Source organism: Pyrgilauda ruficollis, unplaced genomic scaffold (genome assembly GCF_017590135.1).
Source record: "Pyrgilauda ruficollis isolate IOZ18807 unplaced genomic scaffold, ASM1759013v1 scaffold49, whole genome shotgun sequence".
NCBI classification, from domain to species: Eukaryota; Metazoa; Chordata; class Aves; order Passeriformes; family Passeridae; genus Pyrgilauda; species Pyrgilauda ruficollis.
Genome location: NW_024526488.1, coordinates 2860386 through 2880524, shown reverse-complemented (window position 1 = coordinate 2880524; position 20139 = coordinate 2860386). Strand labels below are relative to the sequence as shown.

At 38.9% G+C, this 20139-nt stretch overlaps 2 protein-coding genes across 2 annotated transcripts in view; one reads left to right on the top strand and one right to left on the bottom strand.

Annotated features, from left to right (window-relative positions):
• Positions 1-3643: 3643 nt before the first annotated feature.
• Positions 3644-4627, top strand: LOC121360085 (beta-1,3-galactosyltransferase 2-like). The gene has a single exon (XM_041479579.1). The coding sequence runs from the start codon at positions 3695-3697 to the stop codon at positions 4625-4627; it is 933 nt and encodes a 310-aa protein (XP_041335513.1). The 5' UTR covers positions 3644-3694.
• Positions 4628-8877: 4250 nt separating this feature from the next.
• Positions 8878-20139, bottom strand: part of KCNT2 (potassium sodium-activated channel subfamily T member 2) — a 116053-nt gene continuing 104791 nt past the window's right edge. Inside the window, exons 28-30 of the mRNA XM_041479624.1 lie at positions 14402-14702; positions 12440-12524; positions 8878-12101 (exon numbers count right to left, since the gene is read on the bottom strand). Of these exons, the coding sequence (XP_041335558.1) occupies positions 11990-12101; positions 12440-12524; positions 14402-14702 (498 nt within the window). The 3' untranslated portion in view covers positions 8878-11989. The remainder of the gene's footprint in view (positions 12102-12439; positions 12525-14401; positions 14703-20139) is intronic.

The window sequence follows — 20139 nt, the reverse complement described above, 5'->3', positions numbered from 1 at the left end:
CACAGATCCAGGGCTGGCCCTGGGAGCCCCTAGACAGCCTGCAGGAGGTGGGGCTGGGACTTTGCACAGCCTGCTCTTCCCAAGGACCGGTGAGTGTGTGCTGAGCCAAAGGGCGGCAGGACACGGCAGAGCCCTGCCGGAGCTCCTCTCCAGGACACGCTGCCTCCAGCCCAGGTGGGTGCATCTCCTGCTCCTCCCCACTCCCAGCTTAGCCTTCCATGGACATTTCCCCAATCTGCCTAAAAGCTGGTTTAACTAAGCCAAGGCTAAGTAGAGGAGATGTTGTGATGTGTTTGCCAGCTGGCGGTTTGGGGTTAAATCAGCCATATCTCGTGCTTTCTGGCAGCCTTCAAACACACCTAGCATTTCCTCAGAAGATTACTTAGACATTTGCCATTTGTGGGAGCACCTTCAATGGCCTGCACTTCAAAACTCATTGCTTTGAGAATTTGGGAAAATATCAAAGCATTGCTACGATGTGAGGGGTTGGCTTTCTTAGTTTTATATCCTTCCAAAATCTGTGATGGGGTAGGGCAGAATTAGAACATTGTGAGGTAAATTTTCACTCATGAGATCCCAAATCTGTCTTTTTCTAATAAATAAGGAAAAGATAATATAAACAGGAGTGTTAAGAAACAGTACCATATTAATTTTACTTTTTCTAATGCCTTTCCTGCTTTTCTCTGCTCCTTTTCAGTCATCTTCTTCCTTTTTATTATTTTAATAACACCTAATTATGTGAGAGGAGTTTAGCACATATGAAGTAATGTTAAAATCTGAATGTAGTTGAATGTGTATGCATTTAAATAACCAGTGTATCCCAAGGCAACCTAATATACACAGCATTTTGCTACAAAATTGGTTTTAGAAAAATAGTTTTCATAATTACAGTTGTTTTGGTTTAATGGTATGGGTAATTATTGTGGGTAAGTATTTATTTCTAATGTATTGTTCTTTTTTCTGTGAAAAAATTTAATAGAAGTATTGTATTTTGAGAGCTTCTTGGCATTTTTAAGAAGTTATAATCAAGACAAACTATAACTATTTTTGAAGACATAGGTAATCTTTCTCTTTAGCAGCATGGATATTCTACTAATCTTGTAATAAATCAAATTGAAACAATAAATATTCTTGCTGCCTATGAGAAAAGTCTTCTCTGAAGTTTCTGTTCTTTCCACAGTGGACTTAGAATTTCATCTAATGGAATTGCACTGTCAAAACAAACAGAAGTCAAACACTTTGACAAAATATTTTTAGATTCATCAAGAAACGTGCAGTACAGAAGTACACTTAGAACACTGAAAATGACCTTCTGCTCTTTTATTTTCATGTGCTGAAATTCTTGTATTTCAAATAACAGTAAAGCAGTTAATTGGTACAGAAATGCCTCTTGATTTCTGATGTCATAGTGACCATGTTCTTTCTTACATTACTTTGTTTTTTGGATCCTGGGTGTTTAATATGTTATCATGCCAAAATACACAGTTTCTGAAGAGCTAAAAACCTAAGAAGGAAGATGGTTAGAGCTAAGCTATTACTTGCTGTCTTCTTAATGTTTTACAGGTGTGTGGTACATGTGAGCTGCATTAGACTGCTGACCAGTTTATCACAGAATATCCTTATGTCCTTCTTCTCTCAACCTCCAGCAGCTGGACATTCCTTGGAGAGCTCTCACTGGAGCAGATTTCTTTGAACAGGAGGAGGAATAGGGAGGGACCTTAAACCCCAACCCCCTTCTGCTGCTGGAGGGGCAGGAAAAGAAGTTGAGCTGAGCCCAGGAAAAGATGGGGAGGAGCTACTGGGTTTTGTGTTTCTGTTTCTCACTACCCAAATGTATTTTAAATAGCAATACATTTAAATTCATCATGGCCAGCTTTGTTCTGTCCTAGATGGTATGCAGTGAGTGATCTTCCTGTCTTTTACCTTGACCCATGAACTCTTTCATCCTATTTTCTCCTCTTGTCCCCCTGAGGAGAAATGGGGTGAGCATGTGGGTGAGTGTTTGGATGCTGGCCACAGGTTATCCACCACACATTATTTACATTTCAATTATACAGTATCAATTTTACTCAAATTAAATTACAGTTGAGCATAAATTTTTACTTTGCATTTCTGTTGCATATTCTAAAATTATTAAATCCAATCTCTTTTTATAGGCTGTCTGTTCATTGCTACAAGTGACAAAGTATTTTTAAACTTATCAAATAGAAAGATGAATGTCCTGCTGCATTTTCCGTTGTGTTAATACACAATTCCTCTGGAAAAGACTTACAACAGAAAGTCAAGAACCTGTGAGCTTGTCCTCAGATTCTCTATGGGAACAGAGGTAGGATTCCTGATTATTTCAGTCCTCCTAAATCTGTCATTTCTTTGTGAAGCAGCAAGAAACTACTAAAGAATCTACCAAAAAACCCCACATGCTTGTATGACTGGGATGAATCTACAGTTTCAAAGATGATGGTAAGAAGTGTTTAATTTTGCTGTTTGATTGTGAGCTAAACATTGCATCTGCTAAACAGTGTCCTGGCACAAAAAATCTGAAAAAAAATCCTGATTTACTATACTTTTGCTTCTCCCTTTCAAATACATGTAGAGACCAGAAAAGCACTTGAACAGAATTAACTTGCCCTTCTCTCCAGGTGGCATTCTTGGGTGTTAGCAGTTCATGGTGTGAGGGATACATGTGATTGTCTTCTCCTCCATAAAAACTGTGGAGCATCTCCAAGGCTTAGATAAACTTTTGTATTGTTTCATTGAAGGAAGCCAAAATTTGAAACTGGCTATTATGGAAATCACAAAGAACTACCCAAAGCTACAGTATGTGCACAGATCCAGTATTTATACTTTACCTGTCTGCAGTCTGGGAGGATGAGATCCTTCAGCTGAAGCCATTTGAAATATGTGGATCTAGATTAGGACGGTTGTTTCAGGCATTCTTTACAGAGATAGTGGCTGGCAGGGGGCACTTCATCTCAGAGTCTGTCTGCATTAATGTTTTATAGAGCCTAGACAATCACTTTTAGCCATGCATTAAATTTTTGATTTATCATAATAGCCTCTAATGCTATGAATTCATAATCAATCATAATATTTCATTAACTTTGGATGATTCAATTATGTGATAACTTTTTGTAAAGCCTACAGGAAGTCAAAATGTCTTTATATTTCATATCTATTTCAATATTTAAATATAGATCTGAATAATTTCTGTTCTCTCTGATGAAATTACTGCTTTTAACAGTGTATTTATTTAGTTTCATTTCTTTTTTACTGTTTCTATCATACTGTATTTTTCTTAGGAAGAAAAGCCTGAAAATTTATTAAAGAAATTTTAATTTTTTTTTGTCTTTGATAAAATTTTTGCAATTTATTTTAAAATGAAACAATAGGATTCTTTTAATAATAACAAACTGAAAGGAGTCCTGAAGAATCAGAAGCCTGAAGGTGGGTTTTGTTTTTGTGTCACAGAGGAAAACAATTACAAATTAGCTGCTCTTCTGGCAAAATACCTGCACTTCTTGTGCATCCTGTCACAGCTGCCAACATGAGCTACTGTAGTGGATTCTTCTCTCCCATGGAATGCACCAAGAGAAGTCTTTTGCTGGTTTTCATCTCTTTTACAGCAATATATCTGATTTCCTATTTTTATACTTCTCATCACCTTGCTTCTGTACCTAAACGTGATGATCTTCACATGGAAAGTGAAAAGAGTTTACTTGGAAAAATATTTACAAATTTCAAACAAATCTCAGGGAAAGAAAACAGAGAACTACCACCTGAAAATGAGCAATCTGGAAATAAAGCCACACCCACTCCGACACAGTCATCTGCATTCATTATTAATGAAGCAGAGAAGTGTAAAGACAGAACACCTTTCTTGGTGTTGCTGATATCAACAACAGCAGCAGAAGTCCAGCGCAGAAGCGCCATCCGGAAGAGCTGGGGGAGCGAAGCCGCGGTTCCAGGCGCTGACATTGTTCGGCTGTTCATGCTTGGCAGCGAGACCGAGGGGGCCAGTGGGGACGTTCTGCTGAGGGAAAGCCAGCAGTATCACGACATTATCCAGCAGGGCTTCCTGGACACTTACAACAACTTAACTCTTAAAACTCTGATGGGCATGAGCTGGGTGGCCTCCTACTGCAGTGGAGCGAGGTTTGCTATGAAGACAGACAGTGATGTTTTTGTCAACACGATGCACCTGATTGAAAAGCTCCTCAGGCCTCTCCCGCCTCCCACACAGAATTATTTCACTGGCCATTTAATGACAGGGCACAGCCCTATTCGGAATAAAGCCAGTAAGTGGTACATATCAGAAGAAGAATTCCCAGATAACAGATACCACCCTTTCTGTTCAGGAACTGGCTATGTCTTTTCTGGAGACCTGGCTGCAAAAATTGTAGATGCTTCTAAAATTATTAAATTTATACATTTGGAAGATGTTTACGTAGGGTTTTGTCTTAATGCAAAGGGTGTAGAAATAGTACCACCTCCTTATGCAGTGTTTAACATACACAAGGTCCCATTTTCTCCTTGTGCGTACAATAAATTAATTACATCTCATCACATTGAGCCACATGAGCACATACTCTATTGGGAAGCACTGCAAGAGAACAAAGACACGTGTTAGAAGACAAAGGTCCATCCTGGAGCAGCCTAGGAACTTTCTTAGGCAATGGGCAAAGCAGCAGATGTTTTCTTAGCAGGAACAGAACATCTGTGTAATGATAACTTTCGAGGTCCATGGACATCCTGAATCAGGTGCCTAGGTTTTGTATTAAGTTGAATTCAAAGGATTTTTCCACCATAAAGAAGCCTTTCTCTCTTGAGTGAATACTGATTTACCTTATTTAGTTTTGGATGAAGCATCAATTAATTTTTAAAGCCAGCAAGAGACCATATCAACCCTACTGAAGAAAAAGCAAAGACGATGCAATAAAACCTGTTCTTTCATTAAAAACTAATAAGTTCATGTGTTAATTTTATACTGCTTGGATGTAATTTGTCTATGTACCATTAAATGTACTCATGTGGCATTCCAGTATGACTGAAGAAGAAAGCATACAAAATATCCTGTGCTGAGGAATTAGTGCCAGAAATGTGGGCAGAAACTGCTTCTTCAGAAAATCTAACATTAGCATTTCCCAGATCTCAGCGCCCACAGTGGCTACTACTCTCTGTGGTCGTATATACAAAGAAAACCTCACACACAAGATAACACGTATTTGTTATCATGGAGATGTAATAAAAAGAGGAAAATTAAATGCTGATGGACTAGCCTGTTAGTGATATAATAAATTACATTTTAGGGCATTCGGTTGTGTACAAAATATTCTCATAGTTAAGTAAAAAATAAGATGATGCTTACTAACCTCAGAAGATAAAAGTTGCAGTCCAAATTCCTATCTGATGCACGTGGGAATCAAAATGTCAATCACATGAACACCAAACACTTCAATGAGAAAGTGAGTATACATTATATGCATCCCCAATGTCATTTATAAATGTACATTATGGTGTTTCATGAAGAAACCCCTGAATCCTGCAGTGCAATCTTTCTGTGTTCTGTTTGCAGCTCCATTCCACCCAGGACTGACAGGCAGTGGGAACCTGGGTGCAGCCACTGAACACAATGCATTTCTCCCTAACGGGATATTGATCTTAAACTTTTGATTAAGGAATATTATTACTCATCTAATATCTACACAGGACAATTTTTCTATCTGAAATGGGTACCTATTAATCTGGACTTTGAAGACCTTTTTGCATTTATCTCGGGAAAGATACAGCTAGCAAAGACAGCACTCCCTCAGGGCTTTACTGGCCCTGAGGTCTCCCAATATTTTCTAAAATTTTAAAAGTTTTACAGGAAGTTGTGTTTAAAAAATTAATCTTTTTGGACATAATATGTTGATTACTTGACAGAAGCCATGACATCTTGTGATGCCTAGAGAGGCTGAACCTGGAACAGAGACTAGACAGAGCTAAAGGAATAAAGTAGGAATTTATTAAAAGCACTCAGCGAATACACCTTGGGCAGCACAAGAGCCTGCCCAGGGCTACACCCAAGATGGACCCAAAATGGTCACAAAAATGGATGACTGGTCACAAGGTCTCTCACTTTTATAAGTTTTGGTTCATTAGCATATTGGGGTTAATTGTCTAATTACAGCTTCAGGTTATAAAGTTCCTTCCTCCTTGTTCCTCTCTTCAGTTCTCCATTGTTTATACCTTTTGGGCCTGAAAATTGTAATGGTTGTCCTTGGTTTCAGGCTGTAAAGGGATTGTTTTGTCTACCTACCTTGTGAAGAGAACTTACTGACACATAATATGAAGCTCAGAGCTACACCCCTAGGCAGCACAGAATCTGAAAAACATGAAAACTGAAACTTAAGGCATCACTTGTGTAGCTGACAACTTTAAACAATGCAATGAGCTCAGCTCTCAAATCTGTTCCCTTTACTGGGTGAGGAGCATCATGTCATCCATGGTTGTGTAGTAACAACCCCTGAAGGTGAGCAAAACCAAACAAACTCAACCCTCACATGTTCTCCTATTACCTGGATGGCAATAAAGTTCTCCTGGTTATTCAGTAATTACTGAAGATGGGGCCCAGCAGAAAAGGACTTTGGGGTGCTGGCTGAGAGCAGCTGACCAAGAGCCAGCTGTGCCAAGGTGGCCAAGAAGGCCAAGGGCATCCTGGCTTTTATCAGGGATAGCGTGGCCAGCAGGACCAGGGAAGGGATTGTCCCTCTGTACCCAGCACTGGGGAGGCCACACCTCAAATCCTATGTCCAGATCTGAGCCCCACAGTCCAAGGAAGACTTTGAGATGCTCCAGTGAGGACAGAGAAGGACAACCCAGCTGGTGAAGGGCCTGGAGCACATGTGTGATGAGGAGCCTGGAGGAAAGGAGGCTCAGGCGAGACTGTATCATGTTCTACAACTGCCTGAAAGGAGGTTATAGAAAGGTGCTTGGTTTCTTCTGCCAGGCAACCAGAGACAGGATGAGAGGAAATGGCCTCAAGCTGCACCAGGAAGGTTTAGGTTGGCCATCAGAAATAATTTCTTCATGGAAAGAGCTGTCAAGCATTTGAACAGGCTGCCCAGGGAAAGTCATGGGGTCACCATTACTGGAGGTATCCCAAGGAATGACAGGATGTGGCATGTGGCATTCAGTGCAGTGGTTTAGTTGGCATGGAGGTACTTGGTGAAAGGCTGGACTAAATGATCTTGGAGGCATTTTCCAACTCTAATGATCCCATGATTGTGTAAGATAAGGTAATAGAGGCTTCATCACAGCCTGAAGCTGAGAGCACAAGCAGCATAATCATTAACATTCATTAACAGAGCCTTGCCAGCTGTACAAATAAAAGGCTATAAAGACACCAATTCCTCGCTTTTGTTTGGAGTCTGTGGAGTCTGCCACACCAATGTACAGTTATGGAAGCAGTGAGAGTTTATAACTCCTGGCAGGAATAAATACCAAACCCCAAACTATTAAAAGCTATATAGACTTGCCAGCAAAATGAAAGGATACAAGAAATAGGAGAAGTGATCTAGAGAAGTTTTCCTATGATCAGTAATTGGTGTTGTGGGTATTAGTGATTAGTCAAATCATTAATGTTGTACCTGTATGCTTTAAAGGTACTAGAGCCCTGTGCTTCTGCATTCCCATTCAGGATGCCCCAGTTTGTCTGAGATACCTCGTGCACATGAAGTAGTACTTACTCTTTCATTTCCATACTTTGCCTCCCAGCCTCTCTGCTGGTTGGAATGGGCCAGTTCCAAATCATAACAGCAAAACAGTTTAAATTTTAGATTTTGTAGAAAATTTAGTTCACAGGAATTTTGATTTTTTTTTTTTAACTTAATGAAATGGAAATATTTGCCTTTTTAAGCTTTTTAGGAGTTTATATTTGTGTTGAATTATCATTACTGACATCCTTGCATGGGCAGTGGAGGTAATAATTAAGTATATAACAATATTATCATTAATATTTTCAATTAACTTTAGAAAATGAAAAGAAACAAAATCTGGGTCATCTCTCATAAGTTAATATGAATTATTAACTCTTTTCCTGTATCACTGCATTGCATATTCTGTACCAAGCACACGGAACAGTGGCTGAAATTTTGAAGTGCTGCTCTTTAGACATTTATTCATTGTACATCTGTTTCAAGGTGGGTAGGGTTGCTTCTAATAGAATATCAAGAATATGCAACCATATTTTATGCATACTGCATAGTTTTATAACTAGTTAGTTTTTTATATAGCACTTAGTTTTTTATATAGCACTGCCTTGAAGAAGTATTTTTATAACCTTGATGTACAAATTGATGTACCTGCATAGAGCTGCTTCATGTTATTAATTCATTTCCAGATTTTAGTGGCTGGTTTCTGTTGGATATCAAGCAGAATTCAATGCTGCAAAATCTCATGTCAGTGTTCCAAAATTACAGAATGATTGCTTTCAGCCTTAACTCTCTAGAAGCTAGAGAATTGTGTGTTACCTCTGCTGCATTTGATGTCGTTTCAGTTTTCCTCCACTGCCAAAGCCTAACATTTATTTGTTCTTTAGCTTTTTTTGGTGCATGGGTAAATAAAGCAGTGTAATATTCAGTGATACGCACTTGTGTACTTGCAAGTTGTTCAAGTGTAGTTGTGGCATAAAGTTGTTTGTGAGAGAGAAAATTTCTATGCTGGGAAACAACTGCTCTTTTAATTTCTGAGACAAAATGTCACAACTTCAATAATTTATTCCACTGCATGTTTTAAAAAGTCAAGGACTTTATGCTTTTTACTTTATATGTGAATTCACATGTATTGTGGAATTGGAGTGAAACAGTTAAGGAAACACACTGCATGCCATTGAAAGAGTTCTTGTGATGTTTTTATTGCAGACTAGGTAACACATTTTCATATTTAGGTCTGGCTTTGCTGGAGATTCCCTTGAGAATGAAGCAATTATTATCAGCTAGCTCTTCCCTCTCTGGGTCTGTGACTCTGGGTACCAAACTGCTTGGGCTGTGCTAAGGCAGTGCTGGGGAAGAGGGCCATCTTTGGGTTGTTGATAGAAGTGAGCCAGGAGGAAAAATACATACAGTTAGCACAGACAGAAATAATCTTTTTTTCACAGCTCCACATTTCTCTCTCTACTGAGTGAACTGTTGCCTGCTCAAACCCCTCTGTTCAACAGTCATTTGACCCTGGTCATTCCAGAACTTCATCTTCCCTTCTCCAGCACTGAGCCTTGAGACTCCTGTTCCTCAGTCTGGTCTCCAGTCCAGTTAGGCTTGTGTTACATTTCTGACAATCATGATGAGAAGGAAGTGTGTGAACATAAGATTGCCTGTAGGATGACCATTAAACAATCACCTCCCTGGCCACTGAGGGACTGTGCATACTGTCTCATTCAGGGTTAACGTAGTGGTGCTCAGGCTGGTCTTGGAAGATCGAAATCCCACTAGAATGCAGTCTGTTTGTGAAGATATTCCAGAGGAAGCAAACCTGTTCTGCTTTCAACATGAAAGACAGCATTATTCTGAATGGCTGAACTTTGTGGTACATTATTCATGGGTTATTAGAACTTCTGCTTCATCAGAAGCTGTTGTTAGTTTTTACTACCTTGTTTGCCTTCCAGCAGATTTTGAAGAGAACTAAGTGTTTGGTTCATAAAGATTGCCTTGCATTCATTTTAGGGATTCCAAGTGTCTCCAGCTGTCTTTGTGTTTGCTTTAGCAAATCTTCTGGGGCTAATGAGCAATTAGAAATTCATTAAGCTTGGAGAAATACCAGGTCACATTAGATGCCACTATTCCAATCTAGCTGAGCAGCAATTCTGCTGAGTTAAGTGGGCAAATGGACACACCTGACTGCTTGTTTCTGCTGTTTCATGGGCTGTTAAATGTGAGGACTCAAGCCCTCGCTATGGATCCTTTTGGCAGAGAGTCCTTAAATCAGTGGTGTGTGCTCTACACGCAGGAATTCCTGTGAACTGTGACTCAGGCTAAAAGCAGAGTATCCAGCTAGCTTGCTGGAGGATAGCCATGGTTCTGGAAGCCTCTCTGCCTCCTTGAGACTCCATTAGAGAAGCCTTCAGTATGCAACAACAGATCTTTCTAATATTTTGGAATGAACATTTTTAAGAAACTTGTATTTTTTAAAAAAATATTCAACTGGAATAGAGTCTTCTCCCTGAAGGTATTAAAAATAGAAAAGTTATTCACACTGCACATGCAAACTCTTCTGGGTAACTTCTATGACAGGTCTTGGACAAGATCTTGTACCATACAGTGTTTCTTTTTCTTTCTGAAAAAATGTAGACTTCGGTCTGTGCAGCTGTTTCAATTGTTTCTATGCTTCCCACAGTGCCCATTTGAAATACTTTATCTGTGAATAAACTAGTGAATGACTCAAGTGTGGAAAAGCACTGAACAATAATGGACTCTAAGCAGAACCACTGAATTGTTAAACCTTGGAATCATTAAGAGGAAGGCAGGAAGTAAAAGCACATTTGCTGTCATTCCTAATATGAACGTGACTTGATTTCAATATCCTTACAATGCTGATAAACACACTCACATCCAGGAGCTGCTTACTGGGCAACTTGGTTGTGGTTTCTGTTTCAGAAATAGAATGTACTTCTAGCAATTAATATAGAAGAGAATATAAACAGTTTTGACTATTTTTTTTTTTTTTTTTTTTTTTTTACAAATAGGATATCAAGGGAGTTCAGAGAGTAATATTTTTTTTTCCATATTAGACTACCTGCAAAATTACTTGGTTCTATGTGGACACTTGCAACAGAAGGGTGTTTAAAACCTCAAGTATGTTCTTCCCCATTTGTGACAATAATCTTGGAAGATCATGGGCAGACATGCTTAATTCTGTAGAAAGCTTGACCAATTGTAGTTGCTTCTCATACAAGCAGATGTTTTCTTGTGTACATCATGCCAAGGCAGAGGTTTTAGATCCATAATGCTTTTTCACACTATGAGGAATTACATTCATTTTGTGGAATGGATTATAAATGTCTTTAATCTTTAATGAGATAGATAATTTCATGTAAAAACATGTCACTTTTGGGTAATCTGGATGACTAGGCATGAAATGCTCGGGACAAACTGTAGTTCTGGCATAGTCATGAAAATGTTAAGGGCTTGTTGTAGGAATCATTCCCTGGAGGGATGCTTCCACTTCTGTGTTATAATCTACTCAGGTTTCTATATAAAAACCCACCAAGGTTCAAAGGGCTGTGTTTCACCTGAGCTACCACTGTATGCAGCTTCACACAGTAACTTCCCCGTTTTCTGCCAGTGTTGGGAGAGCTGCCTGTGTGAGATGAGAGGGACTTTGCTGCAGCTGGGCTCTTCTGTCACTGATGTGTCTCAATGTCAACCTCTGCAGTGTGACCAGGCTGTGTCATTCAACCTGGTCTGTGTAAACCCAAGGAACAAAAACACAGGTCCTGGAGGCTAAAATGGGACTGAAACTAATCTGTGCTAATAAAAATGGGTGACAGGCTGAGACTGAAAATTATTTCAAAGACTGAATTCTTGACACACAAAGCCTTGTTGGCAGCTTTAGGTATTAACATATTTGCTACTACAAATCAGGCATTATCTCTCTATGGGCATCAGATAATCTGACATTGGTCAGAAGCTCAGTCACTGACATGCTGCCACCTAAATATGCTTAGGAGCATCTAAGCAAAACATGGTGGCATCTGACATTTGTTCATGTGGGTTAAATAGCAACAGGTGTCATCATTCTGTTAGTCTGACAAAGTTCAACTTCCATACTGAACAGGCCACAGACCTGACAATCCCTGAAATCAGAGTTTCTAGGCACCACATTTCTGCATTTGGTCACTTACCCACCGTCATTTTGTTTCCAAAATCTGAATAAAATATACCACTCAGTTTGCAAAATGGTTAGTGGAAACAACATGTGTATAAAACTGTCTCTGAATTTTGTGGTGAGTTACATATCAAAGTTGTGTCTCCTCCCTGGTGTCCTGTCCCACTGTATTGCAGAAGCTGTCCTTTCGGCTGGGTCCAGCATTTGGAACATAAGTCAATGGATCAGGTCGGATCAAGTATCTGCAAAAAGAAATCACAGCTGTTACTAAAACAACGTGCTGCAAGCCAGGGTAAGTGCATACAGCCGTAATGTTGAAAACACCTGAGCAAGACTTAGACTTTGAAGGAGCTTGGTTTAGTTCCTGTGGTAGCTTTGGTTAGATTTTTTTCAATTTAAAATTCAGAGTAAGAGGAGAATGACAAGCTAATAACATTACAAATATATGTATTATATATTTATATGTGTATTTTATGTATACACATATGTAGTATAATTAGATGTTTCTAAATATAAGTCTCATTTTTCAGGTTTTTTGCAGGTCTTGTGACTATTTTTTTATGTGTGTGCTTTAACTTACACTATATCATTCAGCTCTAATCTTGTATCTGGAGAAGGGTTGATCAGGATGTAGGAAAGGGTGTTCTGATGATCATTCATTTCATCTAGAGGACAGGGGAAAAAATATCAAATAAATTACATTTACAAATGAATTGTGAGAAACATTACTGACACATTAATTTGATGAAAGTTCATAGAGCATAGAGCTGCAAAAAAGTGTCTGGTGTCAGACTGATTTCAAGTAAGTTTAGCAATTTCTTTTCAACTGTACTCATACTGAAACTACCTGACATTATCAGGTTATCTTTTGAGTTATCAGCTGTAAAAACATCCTGTTTTCTAATGTTTTAAAAATCTTCTGGTTTTTTTCAGTCATAGCAATTTGAATGTAACCCAATTTCAGTGTGATTGACCAATCTGTCCTGCAGCTTAGGTAAGTTTCTGGTGAGCAGGGACTCCTGTGCTTGGCTGGCATCAAGTTCAAGTGATGACCAAGGTTAAATGCAGGTGTATGGCATTCTCATCCATTTCCAGATTTGGTCAACATAAACCTTTTTTTTCCCTTTTTCTATTTATCTAGGAAGCACTTCCCTTTCATCACCTTTGCCAAGGGCTTGAAATGTGAAGGCTGTATAAATGGAAACTGGTATGTCTCTTGCATTTTTAAGTGTTCTCCTAATGATGGGTTGGAATGAAAGCTGATAATTTTTATTTTTAAGGTTTAAGCTACACTTTGGTAGCTGCCATTGCAATATCTTTTGTAGCATTTTCTCTTGGCACACTCCTTGGGCTGCTGCAGTGAGACTGGTTTTAATCTTATCAGATTAAAGAGAAGAGGCAGAAGGAGAGGCAGTGCTTCTGTGTTAAATCTTCTGTAGCTTTTTAGGAAAATGTATACCTCAGAAACGGATAAATGTAATCAGGTAAAGCATTTAACTATCAAGACTTTGCTGCTTTGTAGATGGTAACTAATAGTCCTAAATTTGAGTAATGAAGTGAGTATTTACTTTTGGCTTTTAACTAGGATTTGAAAAGAAAAGCAGGAATGCAACAAAGTTTTCTTGTTATTAATATAAATATGACTTAAATTTACAAAACATTTTTTTTCTGTTTGATCAAATGTTATTGTGGCCTGTGAAACCCCTCGAAAATATTTAGCCCTGAATCTTTGTGCAGAGAGTTGAATAGAAACATCTAAGAAAGAAGGCATAGAAATTATTCAGATGGGGTGTGGAACAAAGAGCCTGTATTTACATATCTAGAAATTCCTGGTGTTTCTAGAAAATTAGAACCCATGGTCCTGGGGTTTCCACCCAACATGCTACAAGGCAAGGACACAGAAAAGCAACCTAGGCAGCTGTGGTGCACGTGTTAAAAAGTGTTACAGAGCTCTTGTCCATAGCTTAAAAAAACCCCAAACAATCCTACAAACTAAAAAGCAACCTGACATCAGCCTTGCTGGAGAATGATTTGATGGATAAAAATTACATCCAAAGACCTAGTGAAACATGCTTTCTAAAAATGACTTTCATATGATAATTTGGCATTATTTTTGAAAATTGTGGGGAAAAGGCAATATCCCTCACATATGAACAACTCCCCGCCTTGACATATGAGTGCACTTCACAACAGCCCTGTCTTCATCTTTATTTCAAGAGCTTTGTGGAAATATGGTGCAGCTGTTCAATGACTGTTTATAAATTCAGCATACACATATCATCTACTAAATATATATGTGACTGACATGCTACCTTACGAGCCTTCCATCTCAGCATAGGAAGGGGTGATAATATAATGCATTAAAAACACTCCAAGTTACTCTAGATAAATGAAAAAATAAACCAAACAACCCAAACGTAAACTAACAAAACAAAAAGTACTATCATAAACTTAATACTTTGGTTTTGGCTCCATCATTTCTTACAAATAAGTTCACCTTGCACCATGCTAATGTTGCTATTAAAGTACTGTATAGTGGTACCGTATCCTGCTGGAGAAAGACCCAGGTGCTTCATTCTGTTCTTCACGAGTTCAGCGAGCTCCTGCCTTTCTGACCTCCTGTAGAGGTTCATTCTCTGCTGGTTGATCTTCTCAGCAGTTTTAGCAGAGTGCCTGGGGGCCCTCCTGCTCAGGCGCCGTGCCCACTGCATGCTCTTCCTCCGCAGCAGCGGGTGGTCGGACTGGTCGCTGGATGTTGAGTTCCGGTGATTCCCGCGGCAGCTGAACTGCTCTTTGGTGTCTTTGGTGTCCTCCCATTCCTCCACGCTGATGGAGATTTGAGACTTGAAAGGAAAACGACAAGAGAGATGAAGGGCTGTATTAGATGGAAGCAGATGAAGATGTTCTCTTTCCGACAGGGCAGTTGGATATGGGGTTTGGCTGCAGTGGAGCTGAGGGGATTCAGCTCTTTGTACTTAGCAAGTGTTCCTGAACTGGGCACCCTTTACTAGGCTTTGACTTTTCATGTAAAAAGCTCATTTATAATATAAGTACTTTATCAAGTGCACAAGCAGGTAAGTGTTACTTTCTACCTAATTGCACTGTGATTCTGAGAAGAGCAAATTCAGCCTTCTGATATTGTCCTTCCTGAATCTAGGAATCAGTTCTGTATAACTTTCTTCCCAGTCTGCATATTTTCAGAAATCTAAGTTGTGTAACTGCTTTTTACATGTGTATTGTGGATTCATTAAGTAATGGTTCAACTTTGGCTGTACTGTTTTCAGTACTCTCCTAAGACCACAGGTAGAACATGCCTGTTAACTGTGTTTGAAATTTCCAGGTCTTCCTGACCTTCCATCACACATGAAATTAGGATGCAGTAACCTTCAGTGTGATTCAGGGCACCTCTTGTGAAAGCAGTAATTGCTTCCTACCATAAAGAATAGTGATATTACTCATGTAGAGACAAATCCCCCCCATAATTAAGAGCCAAAATGTTGTTGCTCTGTTCCTGTGTTTTCCTTATGCCACCCAAATAAGGCCTATGGTATGTGCATGTAGAAGTACTGAAATAACACAGGTGGATGGACTGTGCATTTCTAACATACAAAAATTCCTAGGGAACATAAGAGGAAATATTTCAAAAGATAACTTTTGTTAAATTTTTTCAATGTGTACTTTAGATTTAATGAGCAGATTAATTTCTAGTTTCAAAACCCCTTCCTTAGCAATCCTGAGTTCCTCTTGTGCTATTTGAATGTTTTTTATTGACACTGGAATAGCAAAGTCCTTGCTGGTGTCAGTACAAGCACATTACCAAGTTACTGGTCACCAATTTCAATGTGGTTATTATTTAAAATAAATACATGAAGTATAAAAAAATATGATGTAAATGAACAGGCAGAGCTTATGTGACCCCCTTCAAACAGAATATGCTGGTAGTGATCAGCAAATAAAGCAAATTTAACAGAGGAGCTACTGAATGTCCTTTTCCCACTAACATGAAATTTGAAAGCAAGATTCTGTTGACCTCATCAGTAGAATACAGCCTTTCTGTAAGAGGCTCGCCACTGAATCTGTGAGGTTTCTGGGGTCCATAAAACAGTATTTGATATGAGTAAGCTGGATACACTGTGAAAGATACTTGTATTTTTCACTTTTAAATAAACCAGCTTTTATCTGTGTAAAAGAAAAAAGCAACAAACAAGCCCAATCAAACCCCATAATTAAAAAGAACACTATAGATGTTTGTCTTGTAGCACTTCAAGTAAAACCACATTTTTAATATTCTAGACTAGGATCTTGCAATAAGCCTCAAGTAAAGACCTCAAGTAATTTATTGAGGCTCTCTAGCTTAGTCTGCAATAGAAAAGGGATTTATTTTTCTTTTTTTGTTAACAACCTAATTTTTTGAAGTTTTATAATTTACTCCGCTGAGGTTCGGGAAGAAGAGAGAACCTGAATCCCTTTGAACAGGAATGCAGTTTGATTTTGGTGTTTCTTAGACCGTCATTTTGGGTTTGTGGGCATTTTACAGCAAGGACTAAGGCAGGCAAAGTACATTCCATAGGAAAAGGTGCTACTTATGGGTAGGAAGGAGCTATTTGGTATGAACAAATTGGATACTGAGTGTAGAGGATGGTCTTGTTTTGCCTTTCTTCCTGCTTGCATTGGCAGTTTTCCTTGTCAAGCTCTTGACAAAACAAATAGCCAGGCTTGCTGGCAGCAGTAAAGGCAGAGACCAATCATCATCACTACAGGAGGGTAAATCGCTTCTTGAGCCAGAGATTAAATGGGAGAGGCCAAGTGAAAGAACAAGTATTTTGTTTCTGTTAATCTGTAAATCCTTAGCTTGAAGTTTTGAAACACTGGCATAGGTGAGCTGAAAGCACAAAGGAAGGTGATAAAGCTAAATATTTACTTCAGCAATGATGAAGTTTTTATCCTGCCTGTTGAGAAAGCTGTGCAGAATGGCCCTTTGCTGTAAGTAAGAGGAAGAAATTCAGCTTTAAAGACAAAGCAAAATCAAAGCCCAAACTCTCTTTCAAAATAACATGAAAATGTATCTGCTAGTGGCAGCTATTAAACACACAGAAGATAAAATTCCAGTGCAAAATACTTCTGTGTGTCCCCCTCTGTTTTAACCAGTCTTGAACTTAATTTAAAAATATTTTTTAACTATCATTACTTTGAGGCTTGATTGTTTTCACTGAATTTCATTTTCTTGTTTCATAGTAGGTAAATGCATGAGAAGCATAACTGATGACATGGTGTCACTCCTGTGCCTTTAACAGGAGTGACACACTTGCCTTTAAACCCTTGGTTTTGTTTGCTGTTTGTTTTTTATAGGCAGGTTCCTGTCTCACATATCACTGTGTGCCCTGAAGGGTGTGATTGCTCACTTGTGCTGCCAGACAGCTGTGAGCTACTCAGGCATGATGCTCTAATAGAATGTTTCGTGCCCTAAAATCTAAACATTAGGCTGGTCAACACATGGCAGGAATGGGAATGTAGTCACAGACACACCAGTGTACATATTTGACATGATGTTAATTGACATATCTGTGCTGATTACACCAAACACTGATTAACTTCAGATTTTTGCTCCTTTACCTTGCTGCTCCCTGGGAGCTGCGTGGAAGACGTGAAATAGTTTGAAGGTGTAGTTCCAGCTGTTCCATTCTGAAGCAGTGCCTTATTTTTTACCTTACGGCAAGTTCTATACTAAATTTTACTGCTCTGAAACAATGCTACTTGCATCCAGGGCTCTAGAAATGCTTTTCTGCTCCAAAAGCTGTCTAAACCCTTGTTAAGTACAGCCATATTTTCCTTTTGTGATAAACTTGGGAATTTTGCTCCACTAGCATTTAATGTCTGTAAACTTAAGGCTTTCACCACATGATCTTTTCACTTTAAAGATGATTTTTTACCTTCAGAATTCAACAGGAGCAGACGCACAAGGAACCAGAATTCCACAGGGCATCTTTGAAATTCCCAGTCTGTCAGCTTTCAGATTTTAAAGCTGTTTGTGTCCAGAACAGTGTTGCTTTAAGATCCATATACTCAAGGATGATCCATTGCACAGTTCCATTTGCTCTGAGGATTTTACTCCCACAATTGACCCTAATGTACAGTTTCTGGCTGGGATTGAGTTACATTTCTTCACAGCAGTTTGCATGGGACTGTGTTTTGGATTTGTGATGATAATGTGTTAATAATGGGGATGGTTTTGTTAGTGCTGAGTGGGGCTTACACCAAGCCAAAGCATTTTCTGCTTCTCACTCATCCCAGCAGCAAGTGGTCTGGGAGAGCACAAGGAGGTGGGAGGGGACACAACCAGGACACCTGATCCTAATTGACCCCTTATCCAGGGTGCTTTGCTCTGCAGGAACAGCTTCAGGAAGATGAAGGAATGGTATGCTTGAGGGAGCTCTGCTTTCCTGGAGATGCCCAAACACCCCCTGCCCATCAGAAGTGTGAACAAACTCTTTGCTTTGATTTCACACACAGCTTTTATGTAAGTTATCGAACTGCCTTTACCTGAGCCTAAGAGAGTTCTCCCTTTCAGCCTCTCAGTATTCTCCCCATCCCACCTTGGGGAGAACAAGCAAGCCAGCAGCTGTGTGACTATGTGAGGCTTGCTTCAACCAGGACACCCAGAAACAGGCAGGCAATAAGCAAATACTTACTTGTGAAGCCATTTCTCGTGACTGACAAAGGAAGGGGAAAAGGAAAACAAAAGACAATTTAAACAGAAGTGAATCTAAAGAAACAAATAGGGACTATTAAACAGGAGCCACAGAAAAGCAGCCATACAGGTAATGAAAAAAGATTTAGTATCTCTTTTTTATACTTTTGAGTGTAGTGGAAATGGTTTGGGTCATAGGTGTGATAGTCATTGAGAGGCAGGCTAGATTCACTTCTTATTTAGTTACTCAGTCACTAAAAACTTGCTTTATTTTTAAAGAAGTTATGAGTATCTGTCAGTGAAGTGAGAACTTCTCATTTGCATAGTGAAAAAGGGAGTGCCAAAGGATAAACTGTACCTATTAAATATTATTTAACTGTACATATTAAATATATTGGCATATTTTGTCCATGTGACTCAAGTTATCCATGTTATTACCTGACAGCATCCAGGTATGTGCAGTACAAATTTGGCTTCTTATGTCTGTTTAAACTCAAATTGATCATCATGTTGAATCTTCTCTGAGTTATAAACCTTCAAATTTATGGCTATAAGTTCATAGTTCCCGAGTAAAAAGAGTGAACTACTTTTCTCTTATTTCCATTTTAAAGATCTTACCCAATGACATTCTTCTGGCTTAATGTATTGAGAAGCTAAAATGATAACCCATGTTAATATTTCATTAGTGAAACAAGTAAAAAATTCCTTTCACTTCAAAATAAACACTTTGCAGAAAGATTAGGGCTTTCAGCATCTCTGTGTTTGTAGGTCTCTGTCCATAAAGGCCACAGATGCAGAACAAGATGTTGCTCTTTTGTATTCTGGGGAATAGGTAGATGAGGGGAGATTTCCCTGCCCTCTCTAGAGGGGAAAGGTTGTACAAATTCTGACTCACTAAACGAAATTGCACAAGTATTTGTGTGACAATACCCCTAAAGGTCTGCATTCAGAGACTTGAGCTTAGAAAGATCAACAACTGCATTTTCTTCACTTAATAAAGGAGGAGTGCCATTCTTCCACATTTGTCCAACACCTGACAATTTGAAAATTCAACTACGAGGTTTCTCCATCCGCCCTTCCTTAATCCTCTACCTGATTTAACTCAAATTCTTTGTGAGATTACTTGTGAAAGTTGATAGGAAGTAATAGCAGAACTCCTCATTCTTTTTGGTTTTTTTTTTTTTTTTTTTGGAGCTGAAGTTAAAGAGCCAGCCCTGAATGTGAGAATAAAGCATTGCCATGAAATTTATTTTATCCTTATTTAATGAATTCTTAAAATCTGGTATGTCCTCTGTTTTGTGGAAGGCTGTGACAGACCTTTTTTTCATATTAGCAGTGAGACTGACTATATTCTTCTCCAAGGAATTATTTTGATGGATTATGTTAAGGCTGCTGTAGTTCAAAAGACATGATTGCAGTGACAGAGTCCACTGCCTAAACTGTAAAAGCCACCTGCAGAGAAAGTGATGGTCCACAAAGAGATATTCCCATGAACTGGATGGGATCTTTTTATCACCCTTTTATAAAACTAACTTCAGCTGAATGTACTTCCTCAAGAGCAAATCTTGCCATTAAGCATTATATGCCTGAAT